Here is a 22,146-nt window from a genome sequence, read left to right as displayed (position 1 = left end):
TGTTAAACGCCAACACCGCGGGGTATGTGTTGAATTAACACCGCATAGTGGTAGTCACGCTGGAACCACTGCCTTGTGTTAAAATTGAGTTGAATTAACACAACCATTTTTTACTGTGTGCATACGAGGTTTCATGTTACCTTCAAATCGTAACAAATGTATTCTTAATTTTGACCTCCATAGGCTCAATGCTTCTTAGAGAATCTGATATTTACTTTTCAGAGAACATACTTAAAATTCAATCTATGTAGTGTGGTTTTGAGATCTTTTAAAATTAATTGAAGCGAATGCAATGCACTTCTACAGTACTATTCAATTCAACAGATATATGTGTGTCTATCTGTTCCTTTTAATTCTCGTAAAATTTAATTGATCTTAATGAACTTTGTGCGTTGCTTCTTACAGGGTCGTAACTACATTCTACCAGCCTCCTGGCAAACTTTTACATTGCTTTCTATAATGGACAATTGGCATCATTGCAAATCTTAAAACAAACCCTGTATATTAGAAACATAATTTAAATATAATTTAAATGTAAGGTATAAACTATTTATTTCTAGGTTAGTATTTTTGTAAGTATAGTACTCTATCACATTCCTTAAAATTCCTACTTTATTTTGACTGGCGCAAACTTGTCTGTTACTTCGAAGTCCAGCTTCGTAGGCAAGGACTATTCGATGGAAATAGGTGCTAATGCTGATAATTTTTCTTGACTCATGGTGCTCCTCGGATAGTTAATAATAATAATAATAATAATAATAATAATAATAATAATAATAATAATAATAATAATAATAATAATAATAATAATATTATTATTATTATTATTATTATTATTATTATTATTATTATTATTATTATTATTATTATTATTATTATTATTATTATTATTATTTGGAAATTGAACACCCGGCACTCGCAGTTGTCAGGAATCGTCAGTAACGACATCAAAGCTATACACACTTCCGGTAAACCGGATGAAATGAAGTGATTTTTCACTATAAGAAGAGAAGCTAGATGACTTCCTGTTGTTTTCACTTTAGTGACCTCATTGCTAAGTGTTGACTGTATAGTTAAAATTTCTGTCGAAAATCTTTCGGAACGAATGCCCATGCTGTTTGTTTCTTGCGAGCTCATTATTGTATATAGAAGACGAATATCACTTAGGTTTTGCATTCCAGGACTCTAAAGTTAGACTTCACTTCACTCAAATTATTGAAACATTATTGCATTTGACTTGTAATCACATCTAACACCTAAAAAAAAAAGACATTTACCCGAAAAAAAACTTTCAGAATCCCCTTAATCGTTCCTCTTGAGAAATTTAATTCTAGTGACCTCGTACTTTCTTATGTCAAGCATGAAGAAATTCAAGCTGAATAGACCAGCTATTTTCTATTATGTTTGCCTCCTCATTCACTTCTTCAAATTTATTTGAATAATTTTTCAGCTTCAAGAGCATCCTTCTAAAAGTTGTAGGCCTATTTCATTTGATAAATCATGTTTTTGATTGAAGTGCATTGGACACAACATTGATTGTCTGCAACATTTTGCATTAGAAAACCATTAAAACTAAACAAAGTTATAATTCACAATATGGATTTTTAGTGCCGCAGCTTTATTTTTTCGTCAGACTTGAAATTTTACAGAATTGCGTTTCAAAGAAGCTTTTGAATGTCTTGCACTTTTAAGGCAAAAGTTGCATCTTACTCTCCGGCACATCTTGCTGGATTAACTGTTCAGAGTTGCATTTTGTTCATTTGTTCTAGAGAAAAGACAGCTGAGTATACTCCAGCATTTGATATTGTGCCCAGAATAACACTTACTATTATTTCATTTTGGTATTACCTATTCATAAGACTGAAATCTGTCGCATTCTTTACTGCAATAACTCGAAATAAGAATGCAATGCATTAGGGTATATAATAATATAGTATAATAGTCCAATTACCAAAATTAGACTATTATACTACGCTTAAGTATATGAAAAAAGATAAATTATAAGAATAATTTAGAATAATATCTGGAAATACATCTTTTATTCTCTTAAAGGAGCTTTGGACAGAGATCTTAAAGCTGAAAATGACTAAATGTTGTCAGTCATTGTAAGCTATTTTTTCTCGGCAATGTAAGCCATTTTGTCTCACACTTGTTTTTTTCACATTACTCCGTGTTGACAGGTATCTCGGACTTTGTGGTAGGCCACAGAATCGTTGTGTAACCAAAAAGTTCCCACGCTTGATGAAGTTCAGACTAATCACCAATCATCATCCTACAGAAAATGCCAAACCAGCTAGAGAAAAGGAAAGAAGTAAATCATGTAATCAGAGGACACCATATGTTAGTTATCGAGGTCCAAATATACAGTTGGACCTCATTAATTCGAATTCCTTGATAACTTTTTTTTTTTCGCGTTCCTTGAACTCTCCATAACACTCAATGTTAAAATAACCTCTATAAGTTGAATAATTAAAAATTACAACATGGATAAGTCAAATTTTAAAGCTTTCATAGTCATATTTTAAAACGTCGGTAACTCGTGTTTTCGTATCTACAAATAGAAGTTTACCTCTAATTCCAATTTCTCTTGCTATGACCTCGATAACTCGAAGCTATAGCTGAATGATTCTAAGTAATTGTGTCATTGTTGCTAGTCCTGTCATTGTTTTTAATGTGTACTGTAACTGTTCTACTCATGTCTAGATATGAAAGACTCCCATCCAAAAGAATACATGTACAGTATTTGATTTTTACTAGTCATTGTCTTTAATTTTAAGGAACTTTCAGAACTTCGAGTTATACACAGTGGTGTTATTCAAATTGTTTAACAACCTGTATTATCTCTCTCTCTCTCTCTCTCAATATATATATATATATATATATATATATATATATATATATATATGATAGTAGATGGATAGGTAGATATAACTCTTAGGAAACAAATCATATCAAGTAGACAAAAGCAAATGTTTTACTGAATACCATAAGTGACAAGTAGACACCTACGTGCACACCATCCTAATACAAAGTGGTGTGAAGAAATTAGGTAACACTGCGAATCTTGGAAACGAATTATTCATGATAGATAGTTGTCAAAAAGTATTGGAAATACCTTAATCCAGCAATGGGTCGACAAATTTTGATATTACTGAATTTACTTGATTTGCTTTTACTGAATATATATCTAAATCTGCTGTAAATAACAAAAGGCACAATTTTCGCTCCTATATATAAATTTTATATTTTAATATTGGATTAATCGAATCATGAATATTGCAGCAATGCATTATAATGTTACTAAGTACGTACTACACCTAGCATGGAATTTTACACTCTTATTAACTCTGGTATTTATGTATCACCATGTTGTACCTATTACAATATTTTACTTAAAGGTGTTTTTCATCACTTTAAAGATATAAATAAATTAAATTATCTCGTTTGTAATATGATTTATTACGTCATCTCTTTTTGTTTCACTTAGCTCTATGGATCCTGGAGGGTCTATTTTGGTGAATGGACGTGAAAGGAATTTACGGAATTTCAAAAAGATTTCATGCTACATTACACAACATTTTGAATTTTTATCACATCTCACTGTACTTGAAACCATGAAAATTGCTGCAGATCTGAAGCTTGGTCCTAAAGTTAAAAATACCGAGAAACACAGACAGGTAAGTTTTCTTTTACAATCCAATTATTTTTCGGGGGAGGGGGCAGATCGTGGGAGAAATTCTAAACTACGAGTGAAGCGCACATGCACAAGTCTTAAGGAATAGAAGATCTAAAAGTGATCAACATGCATTAAGTCCTAAAAATATTCTAGGGGTCTAATTGCATACGTCCTAAAATGTTCAAATTCCAAAATAATCTAGCTGCACTTTAGCACTTACGAATATATCCCGCTTTCTTGTAATGCCGAATAACTTTCTAATTATAAACCGTCTCTCTCAGATTTGAAACTTGACTATTGTACAATAATTATGAGTTAACTGTATGACTAGTGTTAATAATCCATAATATTTGACAAGATCGAAAGTAAACCACAGACAGTGACATAAATTGATGAGGGATGATATTGTCATTCAGTTCTTCTAATAATACTGTAAGGAAGTGTCTGTTCGATGTGAAATGATGTTTTATGATGATCTTTGCCCCTGCTGTTTAAATTCAACTACCGGTTTGGTCCATACTTTTCGCAAACAGTAGATACCATCACTCACAAATTTGGATAGGAGTTCGTTCACTTCTAGTGAATTTTCTTTGAGATCAGTTTTTTTTGGAAACCATGATTTAGTTTTGCTTATTTCCGAACTCACTTGTATCAATATTGTCTTGGACATCAAAATGTTAACTCGGCCATTTGTTGGTGTGTATGTACGAGTATATATTTTGATTGAATAAATAACAATTCAGAAGTATCCAGTATCAATTTGTATAAAGTACTAAGTCGATTGTCCGCAAAAATACTATATTAGTTACAAAAAAAACACACACACAATTTGTTCTACGTAGTTTAATTCTTTCATCTCGGAAGTAATTATATAGTAGAACAAAAGAGTTTCGTTCCACAGTGTACTTCCAGGTAGAGTAGACTTCTAAACTACGGGAATTCAATACTGAAACTTGAAGTAGTACATCTGTAACTAATGGTTGCAATAAATTTATAAGATCAAAGATAGTAAATGTTAATTGGAAGCTGAATCCATATCAAAATGCCATTACTCGCTATGCTTTACTTTTTTTGTTCTATGGCGATAAAAGTTGAAACCAAAATCGTTAATTTGAACCACTTCCGGATTGAATAGATGCTCAAAGGGAGAAAATAAGATCTACTCTTAGGAAGCTAAATCGATTGCAAACAAATTACATCTCGATAGGCCTATGTCTTACCGTTTTCGCTCTACGCAAACCTCTATTGAAATCGGATATAGTAGTAAGTTCCTTCTACTTCGGTCTTGGTAGAGTGTTGCCAATTGTGATGATATGCCCTCCTGAGACTCTAAATAGACTGCATAAAACCGTTTGTCGCTATATATTACCATTCTTGTTCTATGGCGATAAATGTTGAAACCGAAAGTGGTTAATTTGAAGGTTAACAGGTTAACAGTTAAGATAGTATCTACTCTTTCGAAGCTGAATCAACTGCTAAAAATTTCAACTCGATATCTCTTACTGTTTTTATACTATGGAATCAGTATTGAAACTGGATGTGGTAGCAACTTACAACCACTTCCGGGTTTAGCAGAGTGTTGTAGAACCTACTGTTAGGAACCGAATCGATTGTCGAAAACTACATCCCGATATTGCTTATCGTTTTTGTCCTATTAATATGAGTATTCATAATGTAAGTACTAGCAAATTTCAACTACTGCGGGTTTTGGTACAGTGTTGAGGGTTAGAACGATATGGTCTCTTGGGACACTGAATAGATTACAGGAAACCATTTGCCGGTATCTGTTACCATTTTTGTTCTATGACGGTAAATATTGAAATCAGAAATGGCTAATTTTGAACCACTTCCTGTTTAATTAGCAAATGAATAGAAAAAAGATAGGACGTATTCTTGGGACAGTGAATCGATTACAGAAGACCGCATCTCAATACCTTTTACTGTTTTTGCTTTGTGGAAATCGGTATTGAAACCGGAAGTATTAGTGAATTTTAGCCATTCCCAGTTTTGGTAGTTGCTTGGAATAGTCATGGTACGTTGTCTTGAAATGCTAAATCGTTTCTGCAGAAAGTTCCTTCTCGTTATCTATTGCCGTTTTTGTTCAATGGCCATAAACACTGAAGTCGAAAATGACCAATTTGAACACTGCCCGCTTGAAAAGAGAGTTAACGGAAATGATAGAACCTATTCTTGGGCGGTGCAACGATATTTCGCAATTTTTTCTAAGGATTAGATCATTGATAATCTCTGTAATATATGACTTATTAACGACAAGCAGAAAGTGCTGAAGTTGCGCAAATTTTCACCGCGACGTTGCCAATAACAGTATCCAAGAACGTGTGTAAAATTTTGCACCGAAATAAAATGTATAATGCCGTTCTTTTGTGAAATATACTTATATTGCGTTCTAATATTTACAAAGCAAAATCTATGCTTACAGAACATTTCACAATTACAGCTTGAAACTTTGGAATTTAAATCCTGCAGCTTTTAAAAATGTCATAATGCCTTCTCATGGTTTATCTTTAAATTCCTAAACTCAGCGTATTCTAATATTAAGAAAACAACCATAAATTGAAAGTGATAACAAACCATTTCATGTTTTCTTCCTCCCAAAAAAAAATTCACTTATTTAAACATTCTTATGCTTGTATTAATATTTGTTCTTTCGATAGTTTTATTGATTGTTTCTCCTAATTTAATCTTAATATAATTACTTTTAAGTATTTTTATGATCCTTTATTAATGATTAATAGTATTTCCCCATGACGAACTCGGTCCTTTTGACTTCTGCTGGTCTTTGGAACTTTGAAATTCCTCACTAAAATTTGCTATTAATTCTCGTTCCTGATTGACTCGCTGTGATTCTCGTTCCTCATTGACTTGCTATATTATTATCTTATATTCGCAACCAGCATACTGACCAGTCATTCTTGTAACAATTTATATGATAGGTATATAATACGAGGCGCATCCAGAAAGTAAGTTTCCCACGCGTACCATAGCTAGGAAACCTATGTTGCGCGAAGCGACTTCGTCTACGTGAGGGAGTAAGGTCCTAACATGGCGCATGCGCCAGCAGAACTTCCATAATTCTCTCAGTAGCGTCGTGGCAGTGATTGAAGATTGGCGTTCGTATTCCAGCTCCCGCCACGTGTGAAGCGCGAGCAGTGATAGTTTTTGAATGCACAGGGCATAGCACCGATTGAAATGAATCGTCAGCTGTATCGTTGCAAAAATGTCAATGCTGACCCTGTGCGCCTTGCTTTGTGCTCTAGGGTCAGTTGCTTCAACACAAAACTTCTTGATCAACAGGTACTCCGTGACAGTGGTGTGCAATAAGGAGCGGAAAATCTGCAGGAACTGCTTGCTCATGCCGTTAGGCCCATGGACCTGGCACAGCTAACGATGGATTTTGATTGGTGCTATGCCCTGTGCATTCAAAACCTTTATCACTGCTCGCATTTCACACACGGCGGGAGCTGGAATAGGAACGTCCATCTTCAACCACTGCCACGACGCTACTGAGAGCACTAGGGAAGTTCCGCTAGTGCATGTGCCATGCTAGGACCTTACTCTCTCACGTGCACGTAGTCACTTCGCGCAACATACCGTTTCCTAGCTATGGGACGCGTGGGAAACTTACTTTCTGGATGCGCCTCGTAAATGTTTCTCACAGCACTTAAGAACAGTAACTAAGATGCAAATCCAAATATCAGGATAATTTATAGAAGGGTGAAAGGACAGTTACTAAGATACGTGATAGACACATCTGAAATATGTAAACAAATCCTTATCTCTGATCGGTCGAATGCCTGTCCACGATATTTAAAAGGAACTTCTGGAAATATTTATATTTTTTGTTTATTTTATAAAAGTTTGTTTTCCTTAGTTTTCCAATAACTATTTTTTTCTAATAACTATTTTCTTACACTTTTAATCTCACAGGTAATCATACAGCTAGACATGATTTAGAAAATCATTAACCAAAACATGTTCCCCCGTCTCCCTGTCTAACGAACCCCGTGCACACATGTAATAGAGATAACTGAAAATGCTATTTTCATCCATTACTTTGTATTTTTTCCGTAAAATGACTTGTGTTTTGGTGACTGTTCTTATTAGTCAAAATGCTTATGATAATAATGACAACGTTGCACAATATTTTTTGCACAATTTCCAATTTTGTTGCCTTCTCATTAAAGCTTTATGCGTGTCAACAGATAAGGGAGTGAAAGTTTGCGCAATTTCAGTGCACCCTTCTTGGGACACTGAATAGATTACAGAAAGTCGAATCTCTATATCTCTTACCGTTTTTGCTTAATACCTGTTGACAGATAGACAAAGCCGTTAAGCCTAATAAGTACGTTTAACGCAAGCCTGAAAACATATCATTGATTTTAACAAAACTTTATTTTGAGTTTATAATACAACAAAAAACAAATAACAATAGGCGGTAATTATGGCTTTTATCATATAAGCATGTCTGCTATTTTCCACCTGAAGATACAGTTTTAGTGGACAACCCTAAGACTTTCAATTTTCCGCGTTATAATGACGATAGCAGGTAATTTATTCTAGAGATGAAGTGGATTCTGGAAGGAATACGGGTACTACTAGAATAGGAATGCTGCGTCAGCGTGATTAGGGTGGCTAAAAACGTTCAACTGACCTCCCTAAATATTTAAGCTATGTACTTCATACTTAAAAAGTTGGTTTGAAGAAACGATATCTGTTTACAATATCCCAACAGCTGGTCAATAGATGCAGGTTAGAAATTTGCTTGTACCAAACTTAGTGATGTGAGGTGAAAAATTTTCCGTTCTAACAAATATCAGTAATCAAGTAACAATTCCTGATTAACCATAAAATTAATTGAATTCGTGTATAGAAATATTAAAAAATGAAAAATTGTTTAATGAATCTGAAAATTTTTATAGCTCAGAAAATTTCCAATATTATGTAGGAAGAAGTGAAACAAGTTTAATGAATCGAAAAAGTATATGTCCGGTATGAAGAAACAAAAACATTTTATGAGTGAAAATTCTCATCATTTTGAAAGCAGAAAGTAAAAGAACACTTTGTGAATCGAGAAGTTTTATTTCTCTGTAGAAACAAATGAAAGGAATTTTCATAAGCTGGATAATTTTGAATATTATGTATAGTGACGTTAGGTGGAAAATTTTCCGGACATTAAACACTGAGCTATAAAATTGAATTGCCGTAGAGGAAAGTTAGTTTTTGGGACCCGGAAAATTTTCTAATATTTCGAGTTGGCAAGTAAAAATTTACATAGTGTTTCTCTCTCTCTTTCTGTGGCAGACCCGGGTTCAATTCCTGGCGGGAGCTCATGTGGTTCGGATTCCACCTTAATCAGTACGTCCACGTTTCATATACCCTCGCTGCTGAACAGGAAGTTAATTCAACTCAACTCTCTCTCTCTGCGTGTGTGTGAGTGTTTGTGTGTAAAGTACATGGAACATAGATGAAGTTCGTAGAGTACAAATATCCCATTCTATTGTTTAAAATGTAACAAGAAAGCGAAAAGAAACTTTTGCAAATTTATCAATTATATCAAAAACAGAAATTCAACTATTTTTTCATATATAAGCCTGCCTATGTAATGAAATAACTACATAAAAATTCCTTATGAAGATTAATCTTGTAACAGAAAATTTGAAATGCTTTGATTTTATTGTGTTTAACACTCGAAAATTATAACTTCACTATTGTAGTTTTGTATAATCAATATCTTAGAGCAGATATTTTAGTAATATGCTACCATTATTATGTATAAAAATGTATTAGAAATTATAACTATTCGATAGAACAAGTTCATATATAACAACATATTTTGTAAATTAAAATGAAATTACTTGTTGGTTTTAGAACGAAGTGCTAATAGCGCAGCTTTTGCGTTTCTTTCAGTACTTTACCGGAAGAATAACTGTATAAGTCAGTTTGCTTATTAGTTACATTTTACTTTCTCTTCTGAATGAATATATGAATAAATAAATGCTTATATCCAGAAAATGTTCAGTATTTGTTTTCATGAGTTACTTAAACTGGAATTTTGGGTAGTCAAAAATTTACAGTATTTATATATGTTGCAAGTACATAAATCCAGAAAAATAGTAAAGATATCAGAAAACTTCATCTTACACGTATTAAACTGAAGGAATATGATTTTGTGAGATCAAGAGTGAATTCTGAGGGAAGAACACATTGGAGGTTTTGAAACATTTTTGCAGAAATGAAGAATCGTTAGATTTTTACTTCATTAAACTTCTTCAGACAGCATTTATTACCAATAAATTTTACGACTAAACAACAATGTAGGAATGGAGCATGGAGCATGTGTTTATGAATCGAAAATTTTCCGTTACAAAATTTTCCGGAAAATTTTCATCACCGACAAAGCTCAAAGAAGGCTCGCAAAATCTTCATGGAGTTAGGTATTTCAATGTTACGGTCAATAAACATTAAGTTATATCGGCCACGACTCCTCCGTGACCTGGTGATGGATTAACGTAACAGAAGCATTTAATTTTGTAAAGTAATAATTATTAAGTTACGGTACACGTACCTAGTCCGCAAAACGTCGAACGTTGGTGCGATTAAAGCTGCCAGAATACGTTAACAAATTTGCGTATGTTTGGGTGACAGTAATCTGCACATGGTAAGAAAACTGCAAGAAAGTAGGCTAGTATAAGTGTCTGAGGAACCATATCGTGTATCAGTGCCGTGCACCTTAATTTAGTTGGTGGTATTCTTTCTTAAACACCGTTATAATACCAGAGATTCCATAGCGACATGGTGTAGAGGATGTTCCTCATCAGAACTATACAACATCACAACTGGCTGTTCGTGAATATGTGAATCAGGAATTTCCAATAAATCGATCTTTAGACGTTGAACTGTTGGATGGTCTCCTTGGTCTTCAGACCTCACCTTAGCAGACCTTTTGCCATCCTCGCTAGTCAAATGGCTAGCGGGTGTGTTTATGGTGTGCGTAATCCCGGGTTCGATTTTCGATGGGAGAACATTGAAGGAATAACTGTGATTTTGATTCTGTATTAAAATTTAGGTCTACGTTTCTTGTAAACGCTCGATGTTGAAAAGGACGCTAAGCTATAATGAAGAAAATATTCGGTGAACGTTTTCGTTTAGAACGCGGTGAAAAAAAAAAGCCAGGAAACAAGACTCAATCGGGGCTTATTATGTAACGGTCTTCGCAAATTTTGCGGATCGCAACACAATACAAAAAATTCAAACTTATGTAGCGACTACTACAAACTAAATCACAATTTTAGCATTACATTGACGCAAACTGATATGTAAATAGTCCCTATTTCATTGATGTACAACTAAATTAAGATATGTTCCCACAGTGCCGGATTTACGTATAAGCTAAACAAGCTATAGCATAGAGCTCAATTCTCTTGGGGGCTCCAAAAATGTAAAGGAAAAAAATTGGAAATACATTTCTACAAATAGGATAATAAATAAATAAAATAAAATTTACTTACAGCAACAGTGTGCTTCTATCGTGTAAGTAATGGGGCCCCATTTGCTAACCTGCTCCCTAAAGAGGGAAGATTACCTTCAATAGCTCAGGGCCTCATCAAAACTAAATTCTGGCTCTGGTCCCGACATGTCAGTTCGAACAAAAAATAGTATATGAAACTGAGTGTTCAAATTTACGAGCTGTTTACATCTCTGTCTCTTTTTGAACAAGGGAATTATGATCATGTAAAACAGGAAAGTTTATGAATGTATGAAGACACTTTGAACATTGAACATATTGAAATATAAACTTTTGCAAATATGAGAGAATAAGGAGAACGTGTTAAATATTAAATATTTGTGAGTAAGTAGTAAATATGTTCAAGTTAAAGAAACATGGTGGACACAATAAAAAAAAACAAGAATTTTAAGTATGATAAAAAATGTATCCAAAGATGCTTATCTTGGCCAATAATTAGTTTTTGGATCCGGGGTCACAAAATTTTTGAGCGGCCCCTAAATCGAGTTTTCGTATATTTTTACGGAATAATTACATCATAGTGAGTTAAGTGATAGTTTGGCTACACTATATGTAGTTCTGCAGATATAAGACATACAAAAAAATATTTCATTGAAATTGGAGCAGGGGCCACAAAATTTTTGAACGACCCCTAAACCAAGTTTCCGTATTTAATACGGAATAAATACATCATACTGAGTTAAGCGATAGTTTGTGTTTGGCTATCCTATATGTAGTTCTCCAGATATAGGGTGTGCGGGAAAGTTTTTGATTAAAATAAATCGGATCTTTTGATACATTTTTGGATCAGGGGCCACAAAATTTTTGAACGGATCCTAAATCGAATTTTCCTACTTTTTACGGAATAAGCACATCAGCCTCAGTTAAGTCATAGTTTGGGGTTCGTCTACACTATGTGTAGTTCTCCAGATATAAGGCGTACAAGAAAATTTTAGACTGGAATATATTGGATATTTTGATTAAAATTTACAAATTGTTAACTATCAATAGTTTCGCCTCAACCGTATCTATATGTAATTTTGCATCTTCTTGAATAAACAATTCCTTAACTTCATTATTTGCTTTTTTCACACGCATTCTTGTAATACGTTGCAATCAGTGGTCAAAGTGAGACGGCATGCGGTGGTATGCAATACCGCCTCTGGCTTTTCAGTGATGAAGGCATACCGTCTCTGATTTTTCAGTGATTAAAACATACCGTCACTGAAGAATAGATGCTAAATAAATCCATTACTTTTAATAAATCCATTTTTATACATAGTAATTGACGAATGGCTTTACACGTAAAAAATTTTATTTCTTATGTAGAAATGATTTCTAAGTTGACCACACTATTTTTGTTATCTTTTTCCTACCTATTGTTTTTAAAATGAGGTGTCTTCAAAGAAGTTCACGTACTTTATATTTTGATGTGTCATATTGAATTGTTTCTTTGTTATGTATGTGTGTGTGTCTTCTTGCCTTAATGCATATAAAAGCCGTGTTTTGAACACGGGCGGATTTAGGGGTTGTCTGTTATGGGGGAAGACCTTCCGGAGGTTTGGAATACCCCACAGTCGAGTGGGGAAACGGAGAGTTTTCGAGCAGTAAATTGTTAATATCCTCATTCGGTTTCTGAGTATTTTCGTGTATAATCCTCTATAGAGTCTAATACAACAAAAGGAATATTTTATATTTCTTTTTACAGAAAGTTGTTGGCAGGGAATCAAAGTCTCCCCCTTCTCGTAACTACAGAGAAGCTCTTTAATGGTTTTCAGTCATTATGTAAATAGAAACTATCTTTTAGGTAACATATCCTCACTGCATTTCGACATTTAGATAGCTGGTATGTCGAGTCAAAATCGTAATGACATACCGTACCACCTCTGCTTTTCTTCCACTTCGAACACTGCGTTGCATAATACATCACATACCTACGTAAAAATAGAAGTAGTGGTAATTGTTTTGTTTTTAAGTGAGAAACATTGTTGCACAATTTCACATGGGAATACGTAAATTGCGTGTTCCGATTGTACAATGTCAAGGTAATGAGATTTATAACCGAAGAATAAAAAATCAGTGTGTTAAGAAATGATATTGTTGGAAGGATGAACAAATTAAGGAGTATTCATTACTTTTGAGAATAAATAATAGTATTTGTACTAAAACTACTGTACTTAAGTATATTTATATGTCTTCACTCTTATTTAGACATAAAACATCCACCGTTCTGCATATATAATCACAAGGCCGGCGCTAGGCAACTTACTGCCCATGTAATTGTATTATTTACGCCTAATCTTCTCATGAAAGAACATACCTTAGAAGGCATGATTATTAGTTTCTGTGTTTAAAGGTAGAACGAAAATTTTCTATTCTTAGAAGCATGGGGAAACGAAATCAGTTCCTGGTCTCTTCTGCGAATCTTAAAATACTTTTCCATTTTTTTTTAAGGAAATTAAAGATGGATTCCACGTGTTGGATGAGTACAAATTTCAATATATTATTTAAGTTTTGTAATCTGGATTATATATATATATATATATATATATATATATATATATATATATATATATATATATATATATATATATATATATATATATATATATATATATATACAAGTTTCAAAATTATAGGCAATATACAAATTTAATTACTGAAAGCAACTTAAGACAAAATGTATTGTTTTATATATATTTATTTCATGCAGGGAAAAGCAGTCCTATATCTTTTAAACAATACCAGTTTAACTAAGATTGAAGAATATTTCCACTAATGAACATTTTCAATTTGAAATAAAGTACTTAAGAAAGATGTGCCTGCAGTTCAACTGTGTGTTGTTGCACAATGGGTTACAAGGTACATTTGCAAGTGATTAGAAGTAAACTTTGTCGGTGATCAGATAAAACATTCTTGTATGCAGAGAATGATCTCTCCACATCACATGAGGTAACAGGAGCGTATTTCAGCAGGGTGATGTAGTTGGGGGAAATATCTTCAGTGGGGGTTCTTGTTTCACCACTGAGAATCTCACACAGTGGCAATAGGCTGTCGTAACCCGGGTTTCTTTTCAGCACTGCATTTAGTTTCTTTTGAACTTTTTCTCCTACTTCCCCACACACACCTTGCAACAGTCTCTTTGCATCCTCTATGATTTCCATGGATTCCGGAAGAGGCCGCCCAACAGTCTCTAGCTTTTTAATGCTTGTAGGAAGCCAACCAAAATTGCTGTCTATGTATGCAAACGCTACTTTTGATTTATTAAACAGTTTCTGAGCAATGCCGATGGAAATGAATGAACAACAGGCTTATTTTTTTGAAAATGTTCATTGTAGAAATGTACTGCCTGTATCCAAGCGCCCCATCGCGTTAGCACAGGCTCCGGAGGAAGTGGCACGTCTGGCAGTTGATCTCTGTAAACTTGAACACGTTGTGGCGTTAACAAACATTTTTTTCTCGTGGAAGAAACTAATTGATTTACTTCGCAAAAGTTGTCTCTCACCTCTTCAGCAACACGCTGAAGAGCATGGGCCATACAAGTAAAATGAATTAAGTGAGAGTAAAAAAAACTGTAAATGCTCTAGCCGCTTTTCACATGTACGCTGCACTGTCTGTATAGAGAACAAGGACTTTTTCTTCCTGAACTCCTCCCGGCCACAACATTTTAAGACCATCGTTTACAAAGCGAGCAATCGTGGAATGATTCGTACATTCCAGCAATTTACTCGCAATAAGATAGGATTTAGATTTAGCATCTTCACTTAACTTTCCAATCACTAAATTTGCTACATAAAGTCCCAAAACATCTGTTTCGTCCCAGAAATCCAAATATATGAACTACCTATTTCTGCCATAATGGTATATATAGCTTCCCTATAACAAACTTCGAGATAACACTTTCGAAGAGTGGATTCGTCAGGAATTCGACGCCCGCAGTGTTTCTCCAGAAAAGCACGGTATTTTGGCACTTGAACTTAGTTCCAGGGAATGTTTGCTGCTATCGTTGCTTGGTACAAGTCTTTGAAAAACTCACTCACTGAAGTATCTTGATGCATTTGTGTCAATAGTACTTATTTTTTTGCAGTTCGCTAATTTTTATTTCTTGCATGGAGTGCACTTCGTACATATTGTTCTAACTGAGATTTCATTGTACATCCATTTTTTTTATCACACACTTGGCACAACACCACTTTACCGTCCGTAGTAAACACATCATCGATAGTTACCCATGACCGCAATTTCGCGGATAAAATTGAGGCAACTGGAGCCATTTCTAACTTCGACGGTCAATACAGAACACGTGCGTTTTGCAACTGCAATACTAGAGTACTGTCCTCCTGTCATTCAGTTGAACAAGCGAAGTTTTTTGAAAGCTTAGGTTACCTGCTATGATATTGCCATTGTCGCCAGCTTCTTAGAACGAACTCTTACAGTAAATTCCTGGAAGCACACTAGCATACAGTTTTAACTTGAATTGCAGGATTTGCTTTCATGTTTTTTCCCGTCCGACCTCCGACAATAATCAATTAGACTTCAGTTTAGGAATTTCCTGGCCAGTCGCCTGTCAGGCACGTGATCTGTCTTCCTCGAGAGCTGAGAATAAAGGGCGCTGCTAATGTACCCCGCAGGGAGGATTTTTACTTGTTTCATCTTGTATTTCTTTTGTTTTGCTGTCTTTGAAAATTCTGCAAAACATGGTTTGACAAATAAAAAAGAAAGAGATATTTCTCTTTCTCTAAAGAAACGAAAAGATAGACATGACAAAATTGAATCTAGACGCAAGCCTTGCACAGGTGGGGAGTGATTTTTTTAAATTTTAAATTAAAATTTTTGTAAACGCAGAATTTTAAGACGGTTTCATGTAAAAAATAATGTAGAAACCATAGAAATATGTAATATTGGTCAAAATATGTAAAAAAATATGTAATATGAAACTTGAGTTGAAGCACCGTACAGGTGTGAATCACAAACATTTAAGGATCTGACGAACCTACCTATGAAGGAAAATATGTAATTACATACAAATCCGGACATTAAAAATGACTTACAAGTTCATAGCGCCCTCCATCGGTACTGCTGGAGTTCAATATGGTGTTGGCCCACCCTTAGCCTTGATGACAGCTTCCACACTCGCAGGCATTCTTTCAATCAGGTGTTGGAAGGTTTCTTGGGGAATGGCAGCCCATTCTTGACGAAGTGCTGAACTGAGGAGAGGTATCGATATACGTCGGTGAGCCTGGCACGAAGTCGGCATTAAAAATATCTCAAAGATGTTCAATAGGATACAAGTCAGGACTCTATGCAGGCAAGTCCATTACAGGGATGTTATGGTCGTGTAACCACTCCGCCATAGGCCGTGCAGTATGAATAGGTGTTCGATCGTGTTGAAAGATACAATCGCCATCCCCGAATTGATTTTTAACAGTGGGAAGCAAGAAGGTGCTTAAAACATCAATGTATGCCTGCGCTGTGAGAGTCCCACGCAAAACAAAAAGGAGTGTAAGCCCTTTCCAAGAAATACACGACGACACCATCACACCACCACATCCGAATTTTACTGTTGGCACCACACGCTGACAGATGACGTTCACCGGGCATTCGCCATACCCACACCCTGCGATCGAATCGCCATATTGTGTACCGTGATTCGTCACTCCACACAACGTTTTTCCACTGTTCAATCGTCCAATGTTTACGCTCCTTACACCAAGCGAGACGTCGTTTGGCATTTACCTGCGTAACGTGTGCCTTATAAACAGCTACTCAACCATGAAAACGAAGTTTCTTCACTTCACGCCTAACTGTCATAGTACTTGGAGTGGATCTTGATGCAGTTTGGAATTCATGTGTGATTGTCTGGATAGATGTCTGCCTATTACACTTTACGGCCCTCTTCAACTGTCGGCAGTCTCTGTTAGTCAACAAACGAGGTCGGCAGTAGTAATCGCATGACTTGGCCTAACTTTTTGGCCCCTGGGTCCCTGCCTCAGGACCCATGGTCCCTGGCCGGGGTCAATGACCTAGGGGTACCTAGGACCACCCCCTCTAAATTTTGGCAGGGGTACCATGGCCCACCCCCTAAATTTTGGCAGGGGAACATAGGACCACCCCCCTTAAATTTTGGAAATTGCCAAATCTAAAAATTTGGTATGGTAGCCTAGGACCACAGTATGTACCTCTATTAGTATTGGGGGTCTATGTCGTTCCCTTTCATGGGTAAAAAATTGCCAAAAATTCAAATTTCGGAGGTTTTTGACCTAATTTATCCCCTTGGATGAGGTGTTATTACCCTATATAGTTATATGGGCGTATACAGGGGTCCATTCCCTTTCATAAGACATGGGTACATTAATGCACCCCTTGAAAAATTTGGGAGGGGTACCTTGGCCCACCCCTTAAATTTTGGAAATTGCCCAATTTAAACATTTGGTATTATAGTATAGGACCCTAATATGTATTATGATAAATTTGGATGGTCCACCTCATTCCCTTCTAGGGGTACCAAATTGCCAAAATATAAACGTAAGCAATACGTTGTACCACGTGTTTGGTTTTTGACCTAATTTATCTCCTTGGATGAGGTCCTATTACCTTATATGATTATATGGTCATGTATAGGGGTCCATTCCCTATCATAAGACATAGGTACATTTGTGCACCCCGGGAGGGGTACCTTGGCCCACCCCTTTAATTTTGGAAATTGCCCAATTTAAACATTTGGTATTATAGTATAGGACACTAATATAGATCACTATAAATTTGGGTGGTCCACCTCGTTCCCTTTTAGGGGTACAAAATTGCCAAAATTTTAGTACAACCACGTGTTTGGTATTTGGTACATTTTTATCCCCCTTTGATGAGGTCCTATTATCTTATATGATTATATGGTCATGTATAGGGGTCCATTACCTTTCATAAGATATGGGTATATTTGTGCACCCCGGGAGGGGTACTTTGGCCCACCCTTAAATTTTGGAAATTGTCCAATTTAAACATTTGGTATTATAGTACCGGATCCTAACATGTATTATGATAAATTTGGGTGGTCCACCTCGTTCCCTTCTAGGGGTACAAAATTGTCAAAATATAAACGTAAGCAATACGTTGTACCACGTGTTTGGTCTTTTGGCCCAATTTATCCTCTTGGATGAGGTTCTATTACCTTATATGGTTATATGGTTATGTATAGGGGTCTATTCCCTATCATAAGACATAGGTACATTTGTGCACTCCTTTAAAAATTTGGGAGGGGTACTTTGGCCCACCCCTTAAATTTTAGAAATTGCTCATTTTATATATTTGGTATTATAGTACTGGACCCTAACATGTATTATGATAAATTTGGGTGGTCCACCTCGTTCCCTTTTAGGGGTACAAATTGCCAAAATATAAACGTAAGCAATACGTTGTACCACGTGTTTGGTTTGACCTAAGTTATCCCCTTGGATGAGGTTCTATTACCTTATATGGTTATATGGTTATGTATAGGGGTCTATTCCCTATCATAAGACATAGGTACATTTGTGCACTCCTTTAAAAATTTGGGAGGGGTACTTTGGCCCACCCCTTTAATTTTGGAAATTGCCCCTTTTACATGTTTGGTATTATAGTATAGAACCCTAATATATATTACTATAAATTTGGGTGGTTCACCACGTTTCCTTTGATGGGTACGAAATTGCCAAATTTTAGTACAACCACGTGTTTGGTTTTGGCTCAATTTATCCCCTTGGATGAGGTCCTATTACCTTATATGGTTATATGATCATGTATAGGGGTCCATTCCATATCCCCTTAAATTTTGGAAATTTTCCAATTTAAGCATTTGGTATCATAGTATATGACCTCAACATGTATCATGATAAATTTGGGTGGTCCATCTTGTTCCCTTTCATGGGTAAAAATTACTAAAATATAAACATAAGCAATATGTTGTACCATGCGTTTGGTTTTTGGCCCTATTTCTTCCCTTTGATGGGGTTCTATTACCTTATATGGTTATATGGTCATGTATATGGGTTCATTTCCTATCATAAGACATGGGTACATTGACGCACCCCTTGAAAAATTTGGGATGGGTATCTTGGCTCATCCACTTGGTTTTAGAAATTGTTTTAATATAAGCATTTGGTATCATAGTACAGGACTTCAATATGTACCACTATAAATTTGGATGGTCCACATCGTTCCCTTTCATGGGTAAAGAACTACCAAAAATCGAATTTCGGAGGTTATTGACACCTATTTAGCACGTTATATGGTTTATTACCTTTATATGTTTATGTTCCCTTTTAAATTTGGGAATTATCAAATAACAAAATTCGGTAAACGTTTTCTAGGACCCATTGGTGTTCCTCTTATGGCCAAATATTCAAAATTTAAATGTTATTGACCGGCTTTATTATTGAATAAGTACAGGATTTATTACTTTTTTCATAAGACACAGGTGTATTTGTGTACCAATCTTAAATTTTGGGAGGGGGGTACATTTCTTATTGTCATATCAATAATTGGTAATTGTTCTTTGGGTAAATCATTGTGATCACGTGATCAGTTATTGACCTATGATGGGATTAGGAGTCCAGGACATTGGTACATTGAAACTTTGTAGGATAATTTGAGAATGCGTCATTGGTATTGATTATTACAGCCAAATATAAACGTAAGCAAGACGTTGTACCACGTGATTGACCTTGATGAGGTAGTGTACAGGGATACATAGCTAACCTTATTGAAACTTATGACTCATAGTCTTAAGGGAATACATGCTACAACACTGGCAAAGTTATTGTTGATGCAATTTGATTGGCTGATCACTATCTTTCGTGCAATCTGATTGGTTGATCACTATCTTTCGTGCAATCTGATTGGTTGATGAGTTTTAAATCTTTGCTGTATTCAGTTTTTAAGTTTTGTTTTACATTTAAAAATCTTGTTTTCGTTCAACATTTTGCACTCAATGATAAATATGATCAAAACCGTTTATTTGTTAATCGAATAGTTAAAAACCGGATAAAGTTTGACGGTTAAACGTGAAACGTAAAAATTTTTTAGTTTGAAATTTTTTTTTGCTTGAAACATTTTGTTTGAAAATTCTTGCTTTCAAATTTTTTGTTTGAATTTTTTGTTTGAGAATTTTGTTTGAAATTTTTTTTGACAACTTTTGTTTCAAAATTTTGTTTAAAATTTTTTTGTTTGAAATTTTTTTTCGTTTAAAATTTTTTGTTTGAATTTTTTTCGTTTCAAAATTTTGTTTCAAAGATTTTTGTTTCAAAGTTTGGTTTGACATTTTTAAAAGTTTGTGCACTTATTAGTAAAGAACCGGAACTGTTTAGAACTAAAACCTCTGGCAACATTGTGGTGCAATAGTACACGTCAGAACATGATAATGCAACTTCATCAGTTTTGCATCATATATAAGTATCGTTCGAGTTAGTATTCATGATAACTTCATCATGGCTACTTGTCTGCAGTTTCTAAACACACGTGATGTGATGAAATCATTTACCAAGATTACTGATTTACAACAGAATGTACCTTATAGAATCTTAGCTAGCCAAATGATCCCTACAAAGTTTGGATTAAGAATCGTAGTGAAGCTTGAAAATGATAAGAATATAATTTTACCAGCAAGATATTTACCCATGGAAGCATCAAAACAAGAAGAACTGCTGCGTTTCTTAAATACTGGATCTCTATCTTTATGTTACAAAGGATTCTTGGGTCGAAGTCATCAATTTGAATTTAGTACACAGCCAGATTCGTCAGCAATTGTGATGAAATCATGAATTTAAACGTCAGCACATCAGACATAGTTGTATGAATTTGGTTGGTCAGCATGACGTCAGCAACTGTGATGAAACCATGAATTCAAACGTCAGCACATTCCTTACCAATGACGTCAGCAATAACTATAAACCAGCAAATACAGTGTCATCCCACGAAATCATTTGAGCAAGTGCTTTTCAGGAGGAAAGATGTGTACTTCTAACGATAAAGAGTTCATCTTCGCAAGCTATTATCCAATAAATATATTTCAAACAAAACATGTGATGATTGGTATCAGTGCTAGAACATTTGAACCTGTGATTCGATTGGGTAAAGCAGAACAATTTGGTGTACAACTGACCTGTGAAGAATGGCAAATATTATGTTCACGAATCGACCAAATGAACGATTATTTTCATGATGAGCTAAATGTGACCATAGTCAAATCATTAGGCTCAAATCATGAAGTGGTGCTGCGTACAGTCCTCGAAGAGAAGATGGTGTTGGTACGTAAAAAGAGTACATTCCATGTCCCTCGCAACATGGTGTATCTAACACAAACTGAATGGAACAAATTCATCAGCGTATTTCCGTGTGTTAAACATGCAGTGGAAGTGTGCAACAAAACTAGTATATTCCTGAAAAAGTACTATTTTGAAAAATGTGTTATGCATATTGTACAACATGTATCTAGATATTGTGATGGTTGTCAACATCGTTCGTGGGTGCATAACTGTATTGATAAACAGTTTATTTGTGATCAAATGGACATTGAGTTTCCACCAATTGATATCGCAATAGACCTTAAAAGACTTCAACTGGAATTAAAATTATATGCTAAAGACAAACTAGTGCAAGAAGTTCAAAATACATTGTATCGACAATATCCAGAACCACTATCTGGTATGGATGTATGTGGAGTGTAATAAAATGATCCATTTCAATGAATTGTGTTTTTTCATTTCAAGTACAACCCCAGGTTCTGACGTGTACTATTGCACCACAATGTTGTCAAAGGTTTTTGTTCTAAACAGTTCCAGTTCTTTACTAATAAGTGCACAAACTTTTAAAAATGTCAACTCAAACTTTGAAACAAAAATTTCAAACAAAAATCTTTGAAACAAAATTTTGAAACGAAAAAAAAATTCAAACAAAAAATTTCAAACCAAAAAAA

At 35.0% G+C, this 22,146-nt stretch overlaps 1 protein-coding gene across 1 annotated transcript in view; it reads left to right on the top strand.

The window, feature by feature from the left end:
* LOC145690365 (ATP-binding cassette sub-family G member 1-like) overlaps nt 1-22,146 on the top strand; it is a 127,713-nt gene that overhangs the window by 60,730 nt on the left and 44,837 nt on the right. Inside the window, exon 3 of the mRNA XM_081765191.1 lies at nt 3,488-3,677. Coding sequence (XP_081621317.1) covers nt 3,488-3,677 — 190 coding nt within the window. The remainder of the gene's footprint in view (nt 1-3,487; nt 3,678-22,146) is intronic.

This window comes from Thermobia domestica, chromosome 7 (assembly GCF_964235325.1).
Source record: "Thermobia domestica chromosome 7, izTheDome1.hap1.1, whole genome shotgun sequence".
NCBI lineage: Eukaryota > Metazoa > Arthropoda > Insecta > Zygentoma > Lepismatidae > Thermobia > Thermobia domestica.
Note: the sequence above shows the minus strand (reverse complement) of the source record. Positions and strands in the feature narration are given on the sequence as shown.